Below are 25,119 nucleotides of genomic sequence, written 5' to 3' on the forward strand. Positions count from 1 at the left end.
TCAGAACATCATATATCTGAAACATGAAAATGCATGACCAATCAACACATTGTATAAAGCCAGATGGCTTTATTCTAACAGAATGTCATTCCATTTTTTAGACCATCTTGAAGTTGTTATAATCTCTGACCACAAGATGCATCATAGACCTGTCTATTACTCTGAAAAAAGAAAGCACAAAGTAGGACTAGACAATATTTTTGCATAAAAGTTGACTTCCAAACAGTTGTTTCCAACATGTGACATATGGGTACAAATTCTGGTGCACATACTTAATATTTTTGGATCAACAAGCATGCACAAAAAAGTCTGGCACAAATAAGGTAACATTTTAGGCACACATAAATTAATATATTTTCCAATGTGTGCATGCATGTTTCTAACCAAGGATCTCTTTCTCAGACTTCCTCTCTTTGCTCCTTCTTTAGTACAACATTTAAGAAAGCCAAATTATTATTTTATAATGGCTGAAAAAAGTTTTGTCTTGGAAAAATATAACAGGGTCTGACAGTCTTCTAAAAGGTGTGTGATTCATGATATGAGTGACTTGAGGGCCACGAGGAGTCTGTATGGTGTGAGCAAATAAATGATGGGCTAAGTATACTAGAAGATCTGTGGTAATAACTAATTAATGAACTTAACAAGCTGAGCTCTATAGGTCACAATTGCCACCATACTCCAAACTTCACATATTGCAAAAATATATTACATGGAACAAATGGGACTTGCAGACACCTATGGGCAGATAATCCTCCAGAAACTGCCCTTTGTGTCTCTTAAAAATTATCCAATAAATTGCTTAGGTGGGAGGTAAATGTCAATATTGTGAAAAACCAGGACCCGCTCAAACAATTTAGTTAAATGATATTCTAAAGTTTTCAACCCAGCACCTGGGGCAGAATACTTTTATATTGGCATGTAATTAAAAATTTTGTATAGCCACTGAGGCATCAATAAAATGAATCTGCATAGTGCCACCTCCTGATTGTCTTTTTTCTTATTTCTTTGTCCGGCTCACTGAGATGACCGCACATGCTCAGCTTAATTCTTCAACTGTCTCCTGAGTAGTGATGAGCGGCAGGGGCAATATTCGAATTCGCGATATTTCGCAAATATTTGGGCGAATATTCGCCATATATTCGAGAATTTGCGAATTCATGATCTGGTATTATTTTCTTGATTGCGAAAATTCGCATAAAATTCGCATAAAAAATTCGCATGAACTGGTATTTAAAAAAAAAATCGAATATTCGCAATTACGAATATATTTAGCGATATTCTAAATATCCGCGAATTCTCGAAGTGCCGATATTCGCGATTAAAATTCGCAATTCGAATATTCGTGATGAACACTGCTCCTGAGTTGTGATAGGGAAAGAGTTGCAGCAGAAAGGACACTCACCTTGAGCTACCAGCTTGATATAAATCTAATAGAACAATCAATGGGAAGATCTCTGGATTCATGTGTAGTGTAGGGCTGGTTCTAGGTTAGTTAGAAAGAGATTGACATGTACTATATGATATCTGATTTTCATTCTTACATTAATCATGGGATAACTCCTTTAACCCCTTAAGGACTTAATCGCAACATTCAGCGGGCATCCTGTCACAACGCCGGGGAAAGGGGGTTCCGTGACGTCCCCGTGTCGACGATCACCACAAACTGCAGGTCAATTCAGACCTGCGGTTTGTGGCTTTTACCTTATCCGGCGGTTGCGGGTGGCGGTGCCATCGGGTCACCATGCGGCTGTAGGGGGGACCCGATGGCATGGAAGGCAGGCGATGTCTAAGGAAGGCATCGCGCCCCCTAAATCTCAGAGGCCGGAAGCTGTATGAGTAATACACACAGTATTACTCATACAGCCAATGCATTCCAATACAGAAGTATTGGAATGCATTATAAAAGGGATTAGACCCCCAAAAGTTTAAGTCCCAAAGTGGGACAAAAAATAAAGTAAAAAAAAAGTTGAAAAAATAAAGTTTCCCCCCCAAAATTTTTATGTTTTTAAGTAAAAATTAACAAAAACATCATTTTCCCCAAATAAAGTTTAAAAAAATTGGTAAGGAATAGGGGGAAAAAAAAGTATACATATTAGGTATCGCCGCGTCCGTATCGACGATACATGACCTAACCCCTCAGATGAACACCGTAAAAAAAAAAACCTGTGCTAAATAAACAATTTTTTTGTCACCTTACATCACAAAAAGTACAACAACAAGCGATCAAAAAGGCGTTTGCCCACCAAATTTGTACCAATCTAACCGTCACCTCATCCCGCCAAAAATGAGCCCCTACCTGAGACAATTGCCCAAAAAATAAAAAAACTATGGCTCAGAATATGGAGACACTAAAAAATCATTTTTTGGGTTTCAAAAATGATATTATTGTGTAAAACTTACATAAATGAATAAAAAGAATACATATTAGGTATCGCCGCGTCCGTATCGACCGTCTCTATAAAAATATCACATGACCTAACCCCTCAGATAAACACCGTAATTAGGAAATTTCATCTCCATTTCCCAATAACTCTTGTGGAACGCCTAAAGGGTTAACAATGTTTGTAAAATCAGTTTTGAATACCTTGAGGGGTGTAGTTTCTTCGATGGGGTTACTTTTATGGAGTTTCCGCTCTATGGGTGCATCAGGGGGGCTCCAAGTGGGACATGGTGTCAAAAAAAACAGTCCAGCAAAACCTGGCTTCCAAAAACCGTATGGCATTCCTTTCCTTCTGCGCCCTGCCGTGTGCCCGTACAGCGGTTTACGACCACATATGGGGTGTTTCTGTAAACTACAGAATCAGGGCCATAAATATTGAGTTTGGTTTGGCTGTTAACTCTTGCTTTGTAACTGGAAAAAAAAATTAAAATGGAAAATCTGCCAAAAAAATGAAATTTTTAAATTGTATCTCTATTTTCCATTAATTCTTGTGGAACACCTAAAGGGTTAACGACATTTGTAAAAATCAGTTTTGAATACCTTGAGGGGTTTAGTTTCTAGAATGGGGTCATTTTTGGGTGGTTTCTATTATGTAAGCCTCGCAAAGTGACTTCAGACCTGAACTGGTACCTAAAAACTGGGTTTTTGAAAATTTCAGAAAAATTTCAAGATTTGCTTCTAAACTTCTAAGCCTTGTAACATCTCCAAAAAATAAAATATCATTCCCAAAATGATCCAAACATGAAGTAGACATATGGGGAATGTAAATCTGGTCAGATTTGCAAAAAATGGCCAAGTCCTTAAGGTGAAATAGGGCTGAGTCCTTAAGGGGGTTAAGAAAGGCAGTTAGTGGTAGGGTATGACTTCAATACAATTTTATGTAATGTAATGTAGATCACAGTAGAATAAAACACTGCATGTAGCTAGAAAGATGACATAAAATAAGATAAAAAATTTTAAAAAACACTCAGTCCTGGTCCTTATTTGTAGCCTACTTAGAGGAGCCCCCATTTACAATAGCCACTAGTGAAAAAAAAGGTAATAGGAATAATTAGATGTCCAATTATTTCCACAAGATACCGACTATTGATGGACAAATATTGTATGAAAAACACCAAATATCCTCCACATGACGTTGTTAGGTAATTTATATATAATTATGTGTGCATCCTTAAATCGATGCATAGTGGGTATTCTCAGTATCAATAATGGTGGCAAATAGTTTTAAAATTTTTATCTTATTTTATGTCAAATCTCTCATTACTGTAAATGCAGTGTTATATTATATTTTACTGTGATCTCTAACTATATCTAATTAGATTTTATTGAAATTGTATCCTATACTACTTTTAATTTCCTTCCTTAACCATTGGTTGAGCCTATCCCAGTATTTCACCCCCCCCCCCCCCCCCCGACTTTATTGTGGGTATAAAGCAAACTAAGCACAACCGGTGAGACCGTTGTTGTGCACTTAGGTGAGCTACTCACTATATATCCAACTGACAATACTGGCCCACATTTAGTATTGTGAGTGCACCTAGACGTTGTTGGAAATTATGTCTTTAAGTCTTTGAGCAAATTGGGGAAATTTGTTGAATTTTTTATGTGATTTTGTATGTCTAGTTTTAGCAAAATCCACTGTGCCTATCTCACCAAGGGAACATAGTTTAATGGAAGATGGAAGTAGTTTAGCGAGAAAGGGTGTGGCCTACGATTCACTATTTTGTGTGAAAATTGCACCACAGTTCTGGTATAAAATTCTGTTGTAAATTAAGAAAACCAATAGTTGCCACAAAATTAGACAAAAGTGTCTAGCCATGCCCCAAATCTATCATCCCGCGGAGGCTACTGTGATAAACCTGGTGCATGTGTGCCCTAGTGTTATGCCTGAGCACACCTTGGGAGGGATGCAAGCGTGACAAAAGCTGCTTGTAATCAGCAGCTGCTTTCCTCTGCACAGTCAGTTTCTTAGTTTAGGGGTACAGCCACACGTTAAGATTTCTTGATGGAGTTCCATAAGCAAAGGTTATCTGTCCTTTATACTTTCTCTCCTTTTATGATCCACTCCTGTTCTTGGTTTTCAAAACTGCATCAGAAAACCTGATGTGTGGTCATACCCTAATACATTCCAATACAGGGGTATTAAAACATGTATAAAAAAATTATTTAAAAAAAAGGATCAGAAACAAAAAGATTATTTTTTTTTTAATTCAAAGCAAAAAATATAAATCCTATTTTTCTAACCATAAAAATTAGGTGTAAAAAATATTTCAAAATACCCAGTATTTGGTACTGTCACAATCATAACTGCACATAGAATAAAATGAACACTTTCTATATGCTAAAAAAATATTTATTTATTACCATATAAATAAATCCCAAATAACAACCTTTTCCCCCCAACAATAATTTTAAATCATACATTATATGTACTAAAAAAAAAAAAAAAACTGCAACTGAAAATCAGCTCTATCAATCCTAATAGGGTTGTTTTGGTGGCAAGCACTTGGATTTCTGCAAACCCCATTCAACTTAATGAAATGTATTTTTAGTCGCAAACATTTCTGCAATAAAATTTGTTGCATGTGAAAGCACCATCATAGTGAACTATGGCCCAAATACCATGATTGTACAAAATACAGTCCTTTGCTTTTGACTGTACATGAGTGCAGTAAAATTCTCTTTACAAGAGGTCCTGCTGTTTACAAGGAAAAGGTCAGGTGGACAAATGTCTCTGAGGAGAAAAAATATGTGTTTGTTAACCTACTGTAAGTAGTGAAGAAAGGCTATGGAATTGCTGATGCCTCTATTGAACCTGGTGATCTAATGATTATGCCTTATTCACAAATCTGTTTTTGGTCAGTGGTTTCCATCAGTGATTTTGAGCCAAAACCTGGTGCGGCTCTAAACAGAACGGTTGCAGATCTTTCCCTTATACCTTATGTCTGTGGAGGCTCCAATCCTGGTTTTGGCTCACAATCACTGATGGAAATCACTGACCAAAACACTGACATTTTAATGAGGCTTTACTGGATGACCCTGGCATGGCACAGCTGCTGTGTGTTGGCAGAGCCACATCAGCTTGCTAGTGACTAATTCATACCCTAGTTTTAGAAGAAAACTGCAAAATAATCTGAAAAAGGATAAGGTGTGAATGTGTATGAAAACGGGCTGATGCACACAGACGTATTTTCTTTCCATGTCCGTACCATTCTTTTTGCGGACCGTATGCAGAACCATTCATTTCAATGGGTCTGCAAAAAAACGGAAGTTACTACGTGTGCAATCCGTATTTACCTTCCGCCCAAAAAAAAAAGAACATGTTCTATTATTGTCCACCTTACAGACAAGGTTTTGACTGTTCTATTTGGGGCCAGCTGTTCCGTTCTGCAAAATACAGAATGCACACAGACGTCATCCGTATATTTTACGGATCGCAAAATACACGGTCGTGTGCATAGGCCCAATCAAAGAAAAAAACACACCGCAAACACCATCCCAATCTGTTACCCCTGCCACCCCTTTCACCTAAGACTATACGTATTATGTATAAAAACTTCAGAAACAAAACCCATTTTAATACTTTCTTTTAATCATTTCACAAATTTTAGAAATGAAGAACTGTTAAATGATTTTGGCAATTTACCCCTAAAAAAACTAAGAAAAGAAAGTTATTTCTCTAAAAGGAAATAGTTCTACATGGCACAAAAACGCAAACCAATATTTTGGCAGGCCAAAATGAAAAGAATAAAAATAAAATAGGGTCGTTAAACCCTCATGGGTGCAAAATTGCTTAGCAATTTATGGTTGTTTGAGGCTTAAATTGGTCATAAAAGGGTTAATGTTAGAAATATGGGATATTTTTTAATACACTTATTTTTGTGTTATGACGAAGAAATATGTATGTGAGGGTGTGTTCACAGATTTTTTTTTACAGCATGTTTAGGTACCAGCAAAATAGCAAATCTCATCCACATGCTATAAAAAAATAATCTGCAGTCGAAATCTTCTGTGGCGCATATTTGAGGTGTATAGTTTGAAATCCATGACAAATCCTCAACAACATCCTCGGATGTGTTGTGTAGTTTTTGAAAACTGTAGTAGAAATTCTACTGTGGAAATCCCGCCTTGTGTGACTATACCAGTAGAGGGAAAACAATCATCCCACAGTTGCTATAAAAGATAGAACTTTATTGGTGCATCTATTGCATTATTCATCACATTCTTAAAGTGTAACTGTCATATTTTCTCTAATGTGTAGAGACTGGGATAGGGACCTTTTTTCTAAAAATACTTTTTTTTAGGGTACAACTTTTTTTTTTATAGTAGAAAACTTGGTTCCGAAATATCCCTTAGCAGTGATCTTTTTCAGAGCTGTAGCTAAGGCGCATTCATCTTCCTAACAGCGCAGTGCTGAATAGGAAGATAGAGAGATGGGCTGGGAGCTGGTGGGCGTCTGCCCTCACTGCTCCCTCATATAGTGCTGACGATACAGTCATAACCAGGCTAAATATGCATTAATATATAAATAAATACAGTATCTATACTTCGTTCTTCCTCCCTCATCAGGCCAGTGCTGTCAGTAAGCTCTTCTTCTCTATTGCCGGGAGCGATGCCTGTCTGAGCGGTAAGCACTCACTACAGGCAATGCAGCGAGGCAGGGGGAAGCTATTATACAGTATATAGGGACAGTTATTGTATATAACTATACTATTTACACGATCCCTGTCCCTACACCTTAGCAAAATAAAAATAAAATATATGACAGTTACACTTTAAAGGGGTTGTCAGATATTTTGATGGTGGCCTATCCTCATGATAGGCCAACGATATCAGATCGACAGGGCTCCGACACCCAGCATCTCCAATCAGCTGTTTGAGGAGGATTTGGCACTCTGGTGAAGTCAATAGCCTCTTCCTAGGCTATATAACATCACATTCATCAGTCACGTGGCCTAGGCACAGTCAGTCCCATTCAAGTGAAAAGGACTGAGCTGCAGTACCAAGCACAGCCACCATACAATGGACAGCACTGTGCTTGGTAAGCTAGGAGGAGGCGGCAGCACTCATCAAAGTGCCAGAGCCTCCTTAAACAACTGAGGGTAGTTCATCAATATCAGAATCACAGAAAACCCATTTAATTTGGTTTAACCTGCATTACCTGATTTCTTGGGTTGTTGGGACTTTTCCCGCTATCTTTAGACCATTGAATTCTTTGGAATGGCAAAACCACATTGCCTCTCTTCTCAGGGTCAAACACTGGATCTCCAACAGGTATATGAATATTTAGAAATTCAGCTGGACATGCTGGCATTTCTGTAGACACTATTTCTGAAAGGACATGATAGCCTGAAAGGGAAAAGGGAATTCCTATGAATATCTATAAATATTTCAACATGTTTTATAATGTCTGATAGTTCTTTTCACCCACTCTGATGGTTTAAAAATGGCCTTAAAAACATAATGATTAGATTATGAGAGCCTACCCATATACCAATTTCTAACTCCTTTAGTTAAAGCCAATGCCATGACTAACTATCTAACTGTCTGTCATTATATCAAGATACATATAGGTCTAGCCCAAGAGACAATTTTGTAACAAAGTGACAAAGTATATAGTGAATGCTGTCTCACCAAAGAATACTGCCATCACTGTCAAATTTCTAGAGGATGGACGACCTGACTCTCCTTTCATGACTGTATTACTGATTTCCCGTGGGTTTGGCAGCTCTGGTTCTTTTGCTACTTGATAAACTCCATCAGAGTAACTTGCTGGGATGAGACGCATCAGTTTAGAGCCTAGTGAAGAACAACGTAAATTGCAATTGTAAAAATTGGGCATAAATGGCTGCTTTAATATTCTTGGTATTCCAGTTCTTGCATTAGAATAAAAAACAGGTCATTAACATATTGGACATAGTGGCAGTTTATTGGTATCCAAAAAAGTATAAAATGTGCAATTATGCTAAATTATAATAATAAGGCCTGCAGATCAGGATTGTAGGTTAAAGCTTTTAGGTAAATGGTCATCTGCGCTGCTGCAGCCAATGACTGGCCTCAGTGGGGACATGTCCCCAAGTGGCAAATGATCCAACAGTGCTGTATCACTGTGGGACATGCCACTGCTGAAGTCAGACATTGACTGCAGCGTTGCAAGTGATCTTGTCCATACCTTGGCCAGATTTAAACAATCTGGGAAACAGAAGATTCTGGAATGGGAGCCAAGGTCAGATCAGTATTAGTCTTTCATTAAGTCATACATGCTAGGGACCATAAGTAAATAGTGAAGCATTTCCAGAAAACTTCCTTTAAGATAATCTGTACATATACAGTAGTTATTCACAATGGCTGAAGGATTATGCAGGTGTTTTTACACATATAAGATCTGCAATGTTCCCTAGAATATAATAGCAATATTTATCACCTTGGGATATGATGGAGTCCTATACTCTTAGTATTGGCTTTGTAACCCTCTTGTAGACTAATATATTTTCACAATTCTGGGATTTCCTTTGGGTTATAGCATCCTTTTTTATGCCCTTATGATAAGAGTCAACATATAGTTATTAATCAGGTCTGGTTTCAGTCAAGCCTGATTTAGTCAACTACAGTAGTTAGTACATAGGTGATAAGTGTCAGTGTGGCTCTTTAAAAAAAAATTGAATTAATGCATAATCAGGTAACCATACACATTAGTCTAAAGTTAATAAAAGTGGATGATTTCAACCAAAATAATTGTTAATCAGGGGAAACTTTAATTTTAGCTGACCAATGACAGATTGCAGTCAACTGAAAAAGTCATCCGTGTTTCAAATTTTTGCCTGTACAGTATGTCAGACAAAAGATATTTTATTTAAAGAAAGATTGCTTGTGGATGAAAGATCTTACGTTACAAGAATGTTCCCAGAAAGTTCTTAACCTGGTGCCACTGGTCTTGAATGGGCAGGTGGAACAACTGTAATGGCCAATATAAACTAGAGATGGCCTTGCAGTTCGCCCGGCAGGCGTTTTGTGGCGAACTTTGCTAGTTCGCTGTTCGCCGAATGAGGCAGGGGTGTGATAAGATAATTTCTATATAGTGCATTTGTATAGTGCAGCATTTGTGTGCGGTTCTGCTGAGATACCGCAGCTATACAGAGGGACAAACGCCATTGGAACAATTAATTGCAACTGGTGTGATATAACAGTTGCCCCCCAAAAAAATGATTAAGGGGTTCTATATACCTGCTTCCACAAATTCTGCTCTTCTCTAGGGACCTTGGCACAGGGTCATTTTGAAAATGACAGGCAGAGGAAAAGGAAGGCCGTTCCGCAAGGGTGGTAGGGGTCGGGCAGATGCACTAGGCTGGAGCCTAAGTCAGAAGTTGGATAAGGTGCGTGCGATTACCTCAAAGGACGCACTACAGTTGGTTAAGTGGTTCACTCAGCCTTTCGATTCTGCACCCTCCTCACTCTCTGCTGTGTGCACCCCAAAAGACACTACCACCACCATAGCCCCTCAACTTGAGTCAGAGGAATTATTTTCCCATCAATTTCCAGCCCCTATCAATGCGCAGCCATTTTTGGCATCGGATGAGGAAAAGGAGGTAGCAACGGCTGCCATCCAGCGGTCTGATAGTACCCAGATCAGGCCAAGGAGGGTGGTCCCCGCTGTTGCTGCCTACTCTGACATCTCTAGTGTCAGTGTTGGTGAAGGTGACGATGATGACGTGTTGATGGACGTCATGTGGGTGCCCACAAGAGAGGAAGAGGAGAAGAGTTCAGAGGGAGAGACGGAGCAGCAGATAGGGAGGAGTAGGAGGAGAAGCAGGCAGAATTCGCAGTGCACAGGAGGCAAAAAGGAGACTGCAAATGTATCTGGAGCAAGCCATCCACCATGCATTGTCACATCTTGCGGGCTTTTTTGAACGTGTCAGATGCTGATAATAGTGTTGCCATCTGCAGTCTGTGCTGTCAACACTTAAGTCACGGTAAGCCCAACATTCACCTAGGGATGACCGCCTTAAGAAGGCACCTAGCCTCCCATCACCGAGCCCAGTGGGAGCAACGCCGTTAGAACCCACAAAGCCACACTCCTGCCACTACATGTCCTGCCTCTTCTCCTTCTCCTCTCTCCTCCCATTTGTCCTCCACTCCACCTTGCACTGTGCCATCGTCATGTTCATCTGGCACAAGGCAGGCTTCTGTGGCCCAAATGTTCGAGAGTAAAAAGTTGATGACTACGGATAATCCTCTTGCCCAACGGCTGACCGCTGGCTTGTCGGAAGTGCTAGCCCGCTAACTACTGCCATATAAATTGGTGGACTCAGAGGCCTTTAGAAAATTTGTGGCCATTGGCACACTTCAATGGAAGGTCCCTGGAAGGAAATATTTCTCCCAGAAGGGCATCCCTGAACTATATGGCCACGTTCAGCGGTAAGTTGATATATCTCTGGCACACAGTGTCGGTGCCAAGATACATCTGACCACAGACACGTGGTTAGCAAACACGGGCAGGGAAGGTACATAACTTTTACTGCCCACTGGGTGAGCCTTCTGACGGCCGTCAAGCATGTAACCCGTGGCACCAATGTGGATTTGGTGTTACCGCCACGGATTGCTTGCAGGCCTGCCTCTGCTTCTCCTTCTCCTACTCCATCCTTCATCTCCTCCTCGGCTGACTCCTCCTTTTCCACTGCTACCACCTCTTCCGCTGCACCCCCCTAAGCTCCCCAGATCCTATGCGGAGTGCCAGATGAGACATTGCCATGCTGTTCTGCGGCTGTTATGCCTGGAAGCCAAGAGCCACACAGGTTCCGCACTCCTTTCAGCTCTGCGGTCACAGGCCGATCAGTGGCTAACCCCGGTCAATTTGACAGCTGGTAAAGTGGTGTGTGACAACGGTGCCAATCTGCTGAGCGTGCTGAAACAGGGCAAAATGATACACGTACCGTGCATAGCACACGTCCTGAACATAGTCGTGCAGCAATTTGTTGCCAAATATCCCGGGGTCCAGGACGCCTTGTGGCAGGCCAGGAAATTCTCTGGCCATTTTAGAAGTTCTTACATGGCCATGGCTCGCCTTGCTGACGTTCAGCGGCGACACCACTTGCCCGTCAGATGTCTGATTTGTGACTGCCCGATGCGCTGGAACTCCACCTTGTATATGCTTGATACGTTTCTGCTGGAGAAACCCGTCGTTAATGACTACCTGTACGAACTCTGCAGCAGGACAGGTTCTTGGGAGCTTGTTTTTTTTCCACTGCGCTAGTGGCTGCTCATGCGCGATGCATGCAGACTTCTGATGAGATCACCAAACTGGTCAGTCGCAGCCAGGGCGCCATCAGTGACATCGTACCTTACGCCTTCTTTCTGGAGCATGCATTGCGTCGTGTTATTGATCAAGCCATCGAGGAGCAGGAGCTGGAAGATGAGGAAGTCGCAATGCTGGATGAATTCCTAGGGGGGCTACTCAATCGGAGACAAGTCAGCAGGAGTCTGAAGAGGATTCAGAGGAGGATGGTGCCTTGGGGAAGAAGGAGGAGGAGGGGGAGCAAGAATAGCAGGCTTTTAACTTTTCTGGGATCCCTGGTGTTTTCCGTGGATGGGTAGAGGAGAACAAGAATGACATTCTCCTGGGCGATGAGCAGGAGCAAGGCCGCTCCACCGCTTCCAATTTAGTGCAAATGGGGGCCTTCCTGCTCCAGTGTTTGAAGAGGGACCCCCGTATAAAAGCATAAAGGGCAAGGACCAGTACTGGGTGGCAACGTACTTAGACACCCGGTACAAACACAAAATCGCAGACATGTTACCAGCATCACAGAGGGCTGTCAGAATGCAGCATTTCCAGGCCTTGCTGCGAGAGATGCTGCATTTTGCTGTTGCGGACGCTGGCAGAGGAATTTCCACCCACAGAGAAACAGTTGCGAGTACCAATCCTACAGCACATGCAAGAAGAGGGCAATTTGAAGATGTGTTGGACACTTCAGAGATGAGATCATTCTTGCAGCCAACCCATCGACAGCCGCCCTCCGGGTCTGGCTCAGGGAACGCCTAGACTGACAGGTGTCCGACTAAATCGGGTTAACGGCTGATGTGGACGCTCTGAGAAGCGAGGAACCCCTGAATTACTTGGTGTGCAGGCTTGACTTGTGGCCAGAGCTGGCACAATTTGCCATGGAAATCTTGACTTGCCCCTCGTCGAGTGTCCTGTCTGAAAGGACATTCAGCGCAGCAGGGGGGATCGTGACCGAAAAGCGCACTCGCCTAGCTCACGACAGTGTGGACTACCTCACATTTGTAAAAGGCATGGATCTCGGGGTAATTCAACACCCGTGAAGACCCCGTTTAATTGAATTTCCTCATGACAGGCCAAAAATATCCGCCACCACCCAGAACAAATAATCGTCCCTGTCTTAGGTAAATACAGTGGCATAAAAGGCCTTTTCTGTCCGGTGAATGCCTAATGTTTGGGACCTCGGAGGAATTCAACACCTGTGATGACCACATGTTATCGAATTTCAACTATTGTCATTTGGGGGTTTTTCAAGAGGGGGGAATTCATTAGCCATGTTTTTAATCCAATTTTATATTTTTTGTTCTTTTAAACATATGTATTTGACATCTATTTGTACTGGCGTGCAGTTAAATTGATATCCAATGACCGTCTAATATACCTCCAGGCACATAAATACTTGTTCTTTTCTGTCCGGTGAATTACTAATGTTTGGGGCCTATACTAAACTGACCTGCAGGAAAATTGATATTGAATGGCCGTCTAATATACCTCCAGCCCCATAATCACTTGATCATTTATGTACGTTGAATGCATAATTTAAGGGCTTGTAATCTAAGTGGTCAACAGCAAAATTGTTATACGGTGACCGCATAATGTACTTCCATCCACATTATCATTTGTTCTTTTCTGTACAGTGAATGAATAATTTGTGGGGCCTATAGTCCATTGGCCTGCAGTAAAATTGATATCCATTGACCGTCTAATATTCCTCCGGCCACATAATCACTTGATCATTTATGTATGTTGACTGCATAATTTTTGGGGCCTGTAATCTAACTGGCCAACAGTAAAATTGTTATACAATGACCGCCTAAAAAACGGTACCTCCATCCACATTATCAATTGTTCTTTTCTGTCCGGTGAATGCCTAATGTTTTGGGCCTGTACTCCACTGGCCTGCAGAAAAATTTATATCCATTGACCGTCTAATATACCTCCAGCCACATAATCACTTGATCATTATTTATGTGAATTCATAATTTTTGGGGTCTGTAATCTAACTGGCCAACAGTAAAATTGTTATACGGTGACCGCCTAATGTACCTCCAGCCACATTATCAATTGTTCTTTTCCGTACGGTGAATGAATAATTTTTAGGGCCTGTAGTCCACTGGCCTGCAGTAAAATTGATATTCAATGACCGTCTAATATACCTCCAGCCACAACATAATTACTTGTTCTTTTCTGTCTGGTAAATGCCTAATGTTTGGGGTCTGTAGTCCACTGGCCTGCAGTAAAATTGATATCCATTGACCGTCTAATATACCTCCAGCCACATAATTACTTATTCTTTTCTGTCCGGTGAATGCCTAATGTTTGGGGCCTGTACTCCAGTGGCCTACAATAAAAATGTTATCCACTGACCGCATAATGTACCTCAAGCCACATAATTACAATTTCTTTAATGTCAGGTGAATGCTTTATTTTTAAGGACTGTACTCTCGTGGCCTAAAATAAAAACTTTCTAGGCTCCAGCAGGGCACATTTCTGAGAATTTCCCTTTAAGACGCATAAAAATGGACCCTGATTAAAATACATATGTTTGGGGGGAATTTTTGTCATTGATCCCCCTCTGGTATGTCACTGTCCATGTTGTGGGACCATTTGTGCACTTCTTGTAAGTATCTGGTGGCTGCAAATATGACCTGAAGGTTTTTCAGGTTCGCCTGCCATTAAAGTTAATAGGGCCCGCCGCGAACCTGCGGTTTGCGAACATTTGATCGCGTTCGCGAATCGTCCCGGCTGATGTTTGTCCATCATTGATATTAACTAAATTGTGTACGGCTACATCTGTGGAACCTACTTCTGTCTAATGTGTATGGCCACCTTAAAGAAGTTATTCAAGATTTTGATACTGATGGCCTATCCTCAGGCCCCACACCCTACACTCCAAATGAGCTGTTTAGTTGTAGTTGTAAGTCACCACCAAACGTCCATTCATTGTATATTGGAAGAAGCTGGTAGCTCCATTTAAGTGAACAGCAGCTATAAGGTAAAAATTGATTGTGGGGGTGCAGAGGTGTCAGATCCTCTCTAATCTGATGTAAGGAATGGCCAAAATCCTGGAAACCTCCTGTGTTAGCATTTCCATCATGCTGCTATGGCTTTTAGATATTAGTATTGCTTACTCTGCTTTTGTATTTTATCTAGAAATAAATCTTAAACTTTATAGACCCATTATAAGTAAATAGAGAGAAACCTTTTTATAATAGAGTTATTCATAATGAATCTATCATATCTGTTATGGATCTGGTAGGGATATCTGGGTACAGCATACATACCGTACCATATAGTTTGCTAAACCATTATAATTGACTTGTTTCTTACCTTTGGAACCCATGCTATGATAGGCTAGGTTATTATACCACCCATCATAACGTTGAATTTCCCAGTTCACTGTCATCTGTGCTACATCTGTTAAAAAAAAGTAGTCAAATTATAAATGTAGGTATCAGAAAAAACACATAATTTTAATATACAGTACAGTAACTAATTAATGCAGTTTCAATTTTTTTTATTTATTATTTATTATATATGAAGCAATCTGACATCTTCTGAATGACTAATTATGTTTAAGACCAGGAAACAAGCTAAATGTTCCATGAGACTCAGCGTAATATTGTTTGATGTATCATCCCACTAAGGATGTACTGTATGAACTTCATATTTGTCTAGAAAACAATGACATTACCCAATAACTATTAGCTTGGATGCAAGGTAAAGTATGACAATCATACATTATGTGTATACTTAGCTGATTCCCCATAAAATAGTGATCATAATAAACTTAATATTTAGCCTATTTATGTGTATGAAAGACTATATTCATACACTGATCATTTTTTTTAAGTTGCATGCATTTTTTGTTTTCCAGATGGGGTTTTGTTGCTCAAGAATGCAACAAAATGCATCTCAATGGGTCTATATAAAGTTAGTCTTATGTGTGACTTATGTATTTTAGATTGCTGCGTATACAGTAGTCAATTGTTCAATAAAGAAATTAATCTCAAGGACTGTACACATTGAGCGCAGATTATGTCTGATCCATGTACGTATCCATAATATACAGTAAGCACTCCTAAATGTCTGCTAGTGCAGGGTGCTTAGGAGAAAATTTTTATATCTATGGGACAGACTTAATATTTCTGCCTTAATTTCTGCTTGTGATCTATGTCAGGATAATTGTATTTATGTATGATTTATTATTATTGGCAGCGGTCGGCACATTGGCATTTGCTTCACATCGAGCCAGAATATAGTATTAGATCAAGTAGGTGCTGGTACAAATTGTGACAAATTTTAGCTCCGGATGCTTTAAGCTTATTTGGTTTATTAGACTTGCTATCAAGCTCATATTTGAAGTTAGCAGCCGAACGCGCTGAGGATGTTGCAATGCATTGTTATTTAAAGCAGAAGAAGAATAAGAAAAATGCATAAAATAAGGAGAAAAATTCAGGTACAAAAATAATAAATTATATGCCCTACTCTCTTTGTAGGGAATTTGGAAGTCTGAATTAGAAAAACATAGCTCTAAGGCCTTTAAAAAACATTAAGAAACTAAACAGCACAACATTTTGGTTATAAAACAAAACTATAAAAAAACTTACTTAACTTTAAGACAATTTAGAAGTTATATAATTCTAATAATCATTAAAATAGATCATAAGGACTGTGAACATTTGAAGCATAGTTATAAAAATTTATTTTTTGGCGATAAATGTACTTACCGAAGCACATCCATGAATGAATAAAGAAAAGCCAGAATTGTTTTTCAGTCATGATTGTTGAAGGTGCCTTGGAAATAAATATGCAATAAAGCGTAAAAATAACACTATATAAAATAACCAGGAGATGGGTTACACAGATATAAAAAAAAATTATAGTTGGGTATAAAACTGCATTTTCTTTTGTGAGATGCCCATGAACAGATTATGATCTGTTTCCTGCTATTCCTGTATTCCACTAGTATTTGTCACTGACATATTACACATTTGCATAGAAGGAAATTAGGAATTACCTAATACTTATTTCCTTTATAATCAAGAATGGCTAACAGTTTCTTTGATGGATTTGTAAAGTCATAATGGGGAAAAGGAATTCCTGAAACAGTAGCTCTTTAAGGTTATTATTGCATAATATAAGAATGTAAAGTAAAGAGCCTTAGTAGGAGTGAAGGTTCACCAAGCGTAAACCACACTTAAATGGTAAGTCTATATGAACAGAAAGTCATATACTGTAGGTAAATAGAGATGATGAAGGTGAGCGTTCTCTCACCGAGGCATAATGGTACCGAAGGCTTTTTTATATTTCTCTTCCTCATCTGTGGAGTGATAAGCTTAGCTTAGCTTAGTTTTTTCCAACTATTATTGCTTAAAGTAACACTTTTTTTTATTGTCTACTTTTTTAATGGGAAGGGTTCTTACCCTTACCACAGGCTTTGAAACACAGACTAATGCCAAGTGTGTCATTTTTTGCTTGTCCTACTAAGTCTTGTCAGACAAAAGTTCTTATATTCAAGACCAAGACGTAAAGACTAATTATGAAAATATATACGTTGGATATAGTTTATATGTTTGTATATAGTTGTTTCATTGTGATTATTTTGTTACTAGTCTTTTTGGCTGGTTTTGTCAGAATTTTTTTTTAGTTTAAAAGGGTTATCTAATATTTTTTTTATTTCATATCCTCACCCATCTTATTACAGTAACAGTTTTTTCAATCCATATTTATCTTGGCCTGCACTGCGTCCCAGTCCAATTATACACGTGACATATATTGTGCATGTGATCCTAGCCTGGTTACAACTCACGGCACATGTATGAGAAGTAATCTCTCGCTAGTGCTGTGGTGAGAGATTCGTTATCATGTTCTGTAGGTTGTAACCAGGCTAAGATCACATATACAACATACAGCATGTGATCCTGGAAGTACAAATTAAAAAAGGTTCCTGTAATAAAGGAAGGGGTGGGGAGGAATATGAAATAAAAAAAATATCGGGCAACCACTTTAACATATGATTAAGACATAATTTACTAGAGCAAAGGTGCTTGTTTTAGACATGTCTCCTTTTGCACATGGGTACGCTCCTGTGAACAGAATTACTTAGGTGTAATTACAGATGAGAGCTGGGCAGATAAAAAAAAATTAATTCATGGTTTAGAGAGATGATCATTAAATGCATAAGTGTAATGACATGTGTTGCCTATGAGTCCATCAGTCAGTACTAATGTTCGATGCATTTTTTCTGTGGAGTACCTTTTGAAGGCATAGTGGATCCAATTTTTAAACAATAGATTTGGTTTCTGCTTCTTTGCTGGATTACAGAAGAGTATCAGTCAGACTGTGACAAAGCATAACTATGATTTCAGTGTAAGCAGAGCATTACACTTTTCTATGTTGCACTTTTTTCATATTGTTTTAAACCTTTATTACACAATTATTTAATTTCCAACTTTTATGAGGGAATGAATGCCGTAGTTTTACTTATATTGCTCTTCATAATCAGCAGAGATAAAAACTTTGATCCACTGCCAACGAAGTTTCCAAATATTCTCCAGAGATTACTATCTCTGTTCTTAGTCCTCTTATTAAATATCAGGTTGTTTTACTTAATGTATATTTACTTTACTGTATATTTACCGACTGTGTTTTTCATGTCATTGTCTCCATTCCATCTAAACCCATTCCTGAACTTATCTACAGAGGTATCTATTCTTCAGCCTTAAAACTTGCTATCATTCTTCTTATACTGAAGAAGCCCTCTATACTCTCTATCCGCAGTACCTTTTTTGTCTTCTCCTATGCACCATGTATCCATCCAACCCTCAACTCCCTTAAGTCTGTTCTTCATTTTCCTTACAAAGAAATCACTAATGTTGAAGCCAAATCAAGGACTCTTCTCCATAGGAAGAGTGATCCATCTGTAGACAGCTGTTTCAGGGTTCTTGATCCCTCACCCATACAGAGTAAAGTTTTCAAAGAACAATCCCCCTTTCCCAGTCCCACCACTAAGAATAATCCTTCAAAGCTTCCTTCAAAGGCCCATTATTCTCTCCTATGCGCAATGATTTAGTATGCATAGCTCCATACCATGCCCAAATTTGTTTTTACCTCAAATATCTAATTTGCTTATTCAGTTTCCTCATTTATGTCTGAAAAGAACCTAAACCATATATGGTCATTTACAGTATTAAACTGGTGTAAAATAGAAATGGCTTAGTTGCCCATAGCAACCAATCAAGTCCCACTTTTCATTTTTGACAGTTCCTTTGGAAAATGAAAGGTGGAATCTGATTGGTTGCTATGGGCAATTAAGCCAGTTCTACTTTACACCAGTTTGATAAAAGACCCAAATAATCAAAACATTGTGATGTCTTTTCTTGTTCACTTTCCTGACTTCTTTATGACCTTGCGCTGCATAATATGTTAATGCTATACTAATACAGGTGATAATAACCATAATTATTATTATTACTAGTCTAGTAGTATTCCTAATAATGTCATCATCATCATCATCATCATCATCATCATCATCTTTATAACAGTAAATGGTTCTGTTCTTATTCCTGCCTCACAATTTAGTTGACTTTGGGCAAACCTTTGGATTCTGTCCTTTATTACCCCTGTATCAAATGAGCATTACTATGTTATATATCAATGCATTACAAATAAAATAAATATATATTTTTTAATTTATGTGGAATAAAGGTAATCAGCCAAACTAAAAGTAAATTCACTTGTAATCTTAATAAAACAATGTTTTAATGCTGTGTTAGGTTTCCCTCATGTCCTCAGAATTAATATAATGGATCAACGTATTATTTTTCACCATCCAATGCACATAATAGTGTATAAAGTAATTCCACATAGAAATTCTATCAGTAATATCACTTAATATATAATTATAATGAAGATTGATAGCAGATATAAAACTTACCTCTGTAAATCTCAGCACAGCTTTCCAGTAGTGTGCAGTCAGTGTCACAGGAATAATTGTGTATGTGACATTGTGAAGGAAGTGAGTACAGTTCAGTAGCACTAGGGTTGGGCATCTGCCTGATTTGAATAATGTTCTCTATTGTTGCAAGAATAGGAGATATACATGGACATTATATGATGCTTAGTAAACTTTGTGTCAAGGTTCTTTCCTCCATTTTTTTTTCTATTGCGAGAAAGTATAAAAGGGTTGTGCTAGCCTCTTAAAATTCCATTTCAGCTCTTCTAAACCTACTGACCTGACACTCTTACAAAGCTTCCAAGATCCGTACAATTAAGGTCAGTATGTTCATTTCTTTAGGTGGCATTTTTATTTTATTCCATTTTTATACTTTGATAATATTGCGATTGGATGGTTTTTATGGTGTTTTTATGTGTTATTTGGCTTATTTTCAGGTGAAGATATTAAATTTTTTAACTTCAGTGCAAAATACCAAAACGCACCACATGATCCACTTTATGCTAATAATAAATGATAATAATATTGAAAATAATGATAAAAGGAATAATAAAATAATAGTAATATAAAAAAGTCAAATAATAATAATAGTAATAAATGAGGATAATATTGAAAACAACAACAATAATAATGCATTATGTTATAATTTTCTCCACTGACAGTATATTGACATTGATTTCCTGTGGCTTATGTATTGTCAGCATATTCCACTACACTGCGCACATATTGTCATCACGCAGCCTTTGTTCCTGGGGGCTCACCATCTAATAGCAATATCTCATATTCACTCAAAATGAATTAACCTATCAGCATGCTGTCACCCAATATTATTGCAGCCATCTAATTTCTTGTATTGTGTTACAGTGAGGTTTTACTTTTAATTTCATTTTTAAGTAAATAGTTTATAATTTTATAATTTATTAATAGATATTTTGACCAGATCTATTCTACATTTATTATCCAGGATACCAGTTGCATGACTGAAATCTCACATTTACCCCTTTTATATAATGTCAAGTCAAATATGAACATATTTCACTGGAGGGCTGTTTATTAATTTGATTATAAATTGTAACCTGGTTGAGGGTGAGAGATTTATAAGGGTGTGCATCCATACATCAGATGAAGAGTTGTGCTGATGTCTCTTGGTGAATCTTCCTAATGGTGTTATAAATATTTGATAATAGGATATTACGTTCTCATTTTGCTGGCATGTACACCAGTATGAGTCATTCATCGATGTAATATTCAAACACCAAGAAGTTTATTGTTTTACTGTGTGCAAAAGGCTATATTCATTTAGTGCATAAAATCAAAGTATGTTTTCCTGGGAAGTAATTAGTCACCCTTTATTACAGTAAGTTAAATAATGCTTTCTTACACCCATTGGAGCATAAAGTGTGATGCCATTTTTTTTTATGATTGATTTACTTATATATGTCCTTCTGCAAAAATATTAACGCTAATAAATAATACTACTGAGGACATCTAATATAGAAAAGATAGGATCTAGTGGTCAAAACGGTGCTAAAAAAAAACCTGACTCTTTTCTGCTATTGATGGAAGTAATGGACCACAACAAGTGATAACGGAGTCTACTCGGTTTCTGTCATGCTGCACTATTTAGGCTGCCTTCTATTGCAGATGTGAACACAACCCTATGCAGGCTTGAAAATCAGAATTTTTGAGCTGCTGAATCCAGATTTTAGATAAGCCAAAGAAAATTGTCAACTCACTCTTTAAAGATGGTGGCCTGCATACTTGCTCTTCAGTGGTTGTGGCACTATAACACTGGAAGGCAATCATGTTGGGAGTTAGGCCTCCTGCACACCACCGTATGGCTTTTTCAGTGTTTTGCGGTCCGTTTTTCACGGATCTGTTGTTCCGTTTTTTTCTGTTGTGTTTCCGTTTCGGTTCCGTTTTTCCGTTCCGTTTTTCTGTATGGCCTATACAGTATACAGTAATTACATAGATAAAATTGGGCTGGGCATAACATTTTCAATAGATGGTTCCGCAAAAAACGGAACGGAAACGGAAGACATACGGATGCCTTTCCGTATGTGTTTCATTTTTTTGCGGACCCATTGACTTGAATGGAGCCACGGAACGTGATTTGCGGGCAATAATAGGAAATGTTCTATCTTTAAACGGAACGGAAAAATGGAAATACGGAAACGGAATGCATACGGAGTACATTCATTTTTTTTTGCGGAACCATTGAAATGAATGGTTCCGTATACGGACCGTATACGGAACGCAAAAAACGGCCAGTAAGCGGGGGGGAAAAAACGGTCGTGAGCAGGAGGCCTTAGTCTATTTGCAGCAGCAAATAAAGGGAAAGATAACCGCTCATGGATAGATGTTTTCTTTTTCTGATGTATTGTCCACTTTTATCATAGCCTCAATAATTTTATACATCGTTTATGGCAATACAGCCAGTAAAACCGAAATCACTGATGGTAAAAAAGATACACTGTGGCCCAGATTTACTCATGCTAAATATGGCATAAACTTTACACAGACTGTCCAAATTTTCAGCAATTTATCACAGGGGCTCAGGCTGGATGATACATGTGGTGCAGGGATAGACGTGTTTCTCCGACTCTATTCCAACTGTTGGTTGGCTTACTTTGAGACAGATTTTTATGCAAGAATTGTGGTGCTATTTTGGCCCCAAACTGCACATCTCAGGTCTTGTCCCTATGCCATGGTGCAACCCCCCCCCCACCCACCCGGGTCACACAGAGGCTAAGTTGCTTCACTTTTAAGACAGATTTTAAGACATATTTGTAAATCTAGGCCTAAATTAAGCCCAGTGCAGAACCTGATGACATTAACTATATTGAGTCAGTCGGTGTGTCTGAAACTAAAAATTGACTTATTACTTCCAGAAACAGTACCACTTTTCAAGTGATTGGGGCTCAGCAGGAATACTGATACAACCTAAGCATAATACAAGCTTAATAAAACCCTTGAACCCTAGGCTCTTGACCTTGATAAATGGCAACTAAAAATGAAAGAAATCTGGAAATATTGTGTATTTGTCATAAGATTAGAATATATAGGAAAATTTTAAATTTACGGTCAACCCCTTCCTGAAACAGCAATTTTCCATTTTTGCGTTTTCGTTTTTTGTTCCCTGCCTTCCCGAAGCCATAGCTTTTTTATTGTTCTGTTCACATAGCCATATGAGGGTTTGTTTTCTTGCAGGACAAGTTGTTCTTTCTAATGCCACTATTTAATATTGCATAACTGCAGTGCAACAACACCTTTCTTGATCTCTGAGGGGGTGAAGAGTTCCAGCCCATGAAGCACGGCTTTCCCAGTTTCCAGCTTCTCAGATGCTGTGGTTAAATGTGATGTTAAATGTCCGCGATCGGACATTAGACGCGGGTATCTGTTGTGTGAAACAGCAGGCACCCGCTCGCCATCTTTAAAGATCCGACATATGCCGTACATGTAAGGTGGATGTCGTGAAGAGGTTAATGTAGATAAATATGAGAAAATCATCAAATACTCATTTATTTCCAGATCAAAAGGTTTGTACACTAGTGTCAGTAAGAAAAAGACACAATCAGTGCCAAAGAGGTTTAAAGGACATTGTCAGCAGATTTGTACCTTTTACTGCCTGGTCCTGCCTAGCACAACACAAATGTCAGAAAACAATGCCATTTAAGACTGGTCGGCCCTCATTGTATTTATGATTCAGTAAATACTGTACTTGCATTCCCTAGAAAATAACAATTCTGGAGAATCTTCTCACGACATTTGTATTGTGCTATTTCTCTCTTAAAAAGGTCTCCCCATCCTAAAACAGTTCCCTTGACCTCATTGTGCTGTATATGGCAGCCAGAGGTGGTTGGGACCACCAGTTAAGCAAGCTGTGGTACTCTGGTTCTGTTGGTCCCATAGAAGTGAATATAGGGTGCTAACTTGTGAAATGCGGAAACAGCATGATTTGCGGTTCTGCTCAATTTCTGAAACACCGATTGACATGTGTGGGATCTATAGAAATAGCATAGCATAGTTTGCTCAGCTATTTCCATTACTGCTACAACCACCCCTTGCCAACGCATAGATGAGATAAACGTGGGTCCAAGAAGTGGAAAACCCATTCGATTTTCATGACTTATCTTGTCAATATGTGATAAAGGTCTGTTATGAGAATACCCCATTCAGCCAGGCCATTTCTCTACACAATTTGACACAGTCCACTCAATGCTGGGAGTGTCAGATTGCCGAGAATGATAATGGATTCATGCATCTCCAGGAAGAATAACAGAAGAAAATGTCACAATGCAGAGTTCAAAGAAAAGGCGATCCATCATTGTTATTTCATACAGAGGACAAATATTGACTGTAACATGTTTAGCCATGTTTTTTTTTGTCAAAATTTCCTTATATTGAGTCATTCCCCACTTCCAAATCTACAGATTGCAACACAATCTAAAAACTACTGACCTTGTGCCTCCTCCCGCTTCTGTCGATATTCTGGCATGGCATCTTAAGTGAAGATATAAAAAGGGGAATCGTATGGCCAGCTACTGGCTGCAGCTGTGACATTTTGTTCAAAGTCACATCACTGATGTTGCTAATGATTGGCTGCAGTGGTCACCTCATATGTCATCACCATGGACATGATGTCAGTAGTAGTGTTGAGCATGAATATTTGAAAAGCAAATTTTTATCGTTAAAATCGCCACTTTGAGAATATTTAGAATATAGTGCTATATATTTGTTTTTTAGGATATTCATCATTTTTTTTCCATCTGAAGTCATGATTCCTCCCTACTTAAGTTGCTTATGGGCCAATGACTCATTGGCCCACAAGCAAGAAGCAGGGAGGAATCATGTGTAGATGGAAAAAATGATTAATATTCTAAAAACGAATATATAGCACTATATTCTATAGTGCCATATATTCGTTTTTGACCCATGCCTGTATTGAGTGTGCAATATTCGCATATTACGTGTCATTTCCTTGGCGATTTTTGCGTAAAAAAAAAAGTTAAATATAACGAATATACGAATTCGCGAATATATGACAAAAAATTCTACAAAATATTAGCGAAATATCACAAATTCGAATATGACCCCTGCCTCTCATCACTAGTCAGTAGATAAACAGAAGCAAGATCGGTCTAGGGAAGCAGTAAGGTAAGGATATTGCACAGTGTATTATTTTTTGAGGTCATAGATGTTTCAGGTCATAAAAACGCATTATGTGTAAAGAGGTCAGAAGTCTCTTTACCAGATAATAGCAACTTTAGATCTCTGACCTCATACAGAACACTTCCCGGATGTTTTTATTATTTAAAAGGCTTGATTTTATGGTATTGCGTTTATGGCAACATAGGGCATGATTCATGGGAATAGTTTACATCACAGCTATAAAATATGTTGTAATTACCATTTCTGTTTAGGTGGAGATTTACCAGTTGGGAAGAC

At 38.7% G+C, this 25,119-nt stretch overlaps 1 protein-coding gene across 1 annotated transcript in view; it reads right to left on the reverse strand.

The window, feature by feature from the left end:
* LOC120986322 (dual oxidase 1-like) overlaps positions 1–16,505 on the reverse strand; it is an 82,183-nt gene extending 65,678 nt beyond the window's left edge. Inside the window, exons 1-4 of the mRNA XM_040414843.1 lie at positions 16,445–16,505; positions 15,045–15,131; positions 8,075–8,239; positions 7,602–7,789 (exon numbers count right to left, since the gene is read on the reverse strand). Coding sequence (XP_040270777.1) covers positions 7,602–7,789; positions 8,075–8,239; positions 15,045–15,131; positions 16,445–16,496 — 492 coding nt within the window. The 5' untranslated portion in view covers positions 16,497–16,505. The remainder of the gene's footprint in view (positions 1–7,601; positions 7,790–8,074; positions 8,240–15,044; positions 15,132–16,444) is intronic.
* Between the last annotated feature and the right edge of the window lie 8,614 nt (positions 16,506–25,119).

Source organism: Bufo bufo, chromosome 1 (genome assembly GCF_905171765.1).
Source record: "Bufo bufo chromosome 1, aBufBuf1.1, whole genome shotgun sequence".
Lineage (NCBI taxonomy): Eukaryota > Metazoa > Chordata > Amphibia > Anura > Bufonidae > Bufo > Bufo bufo.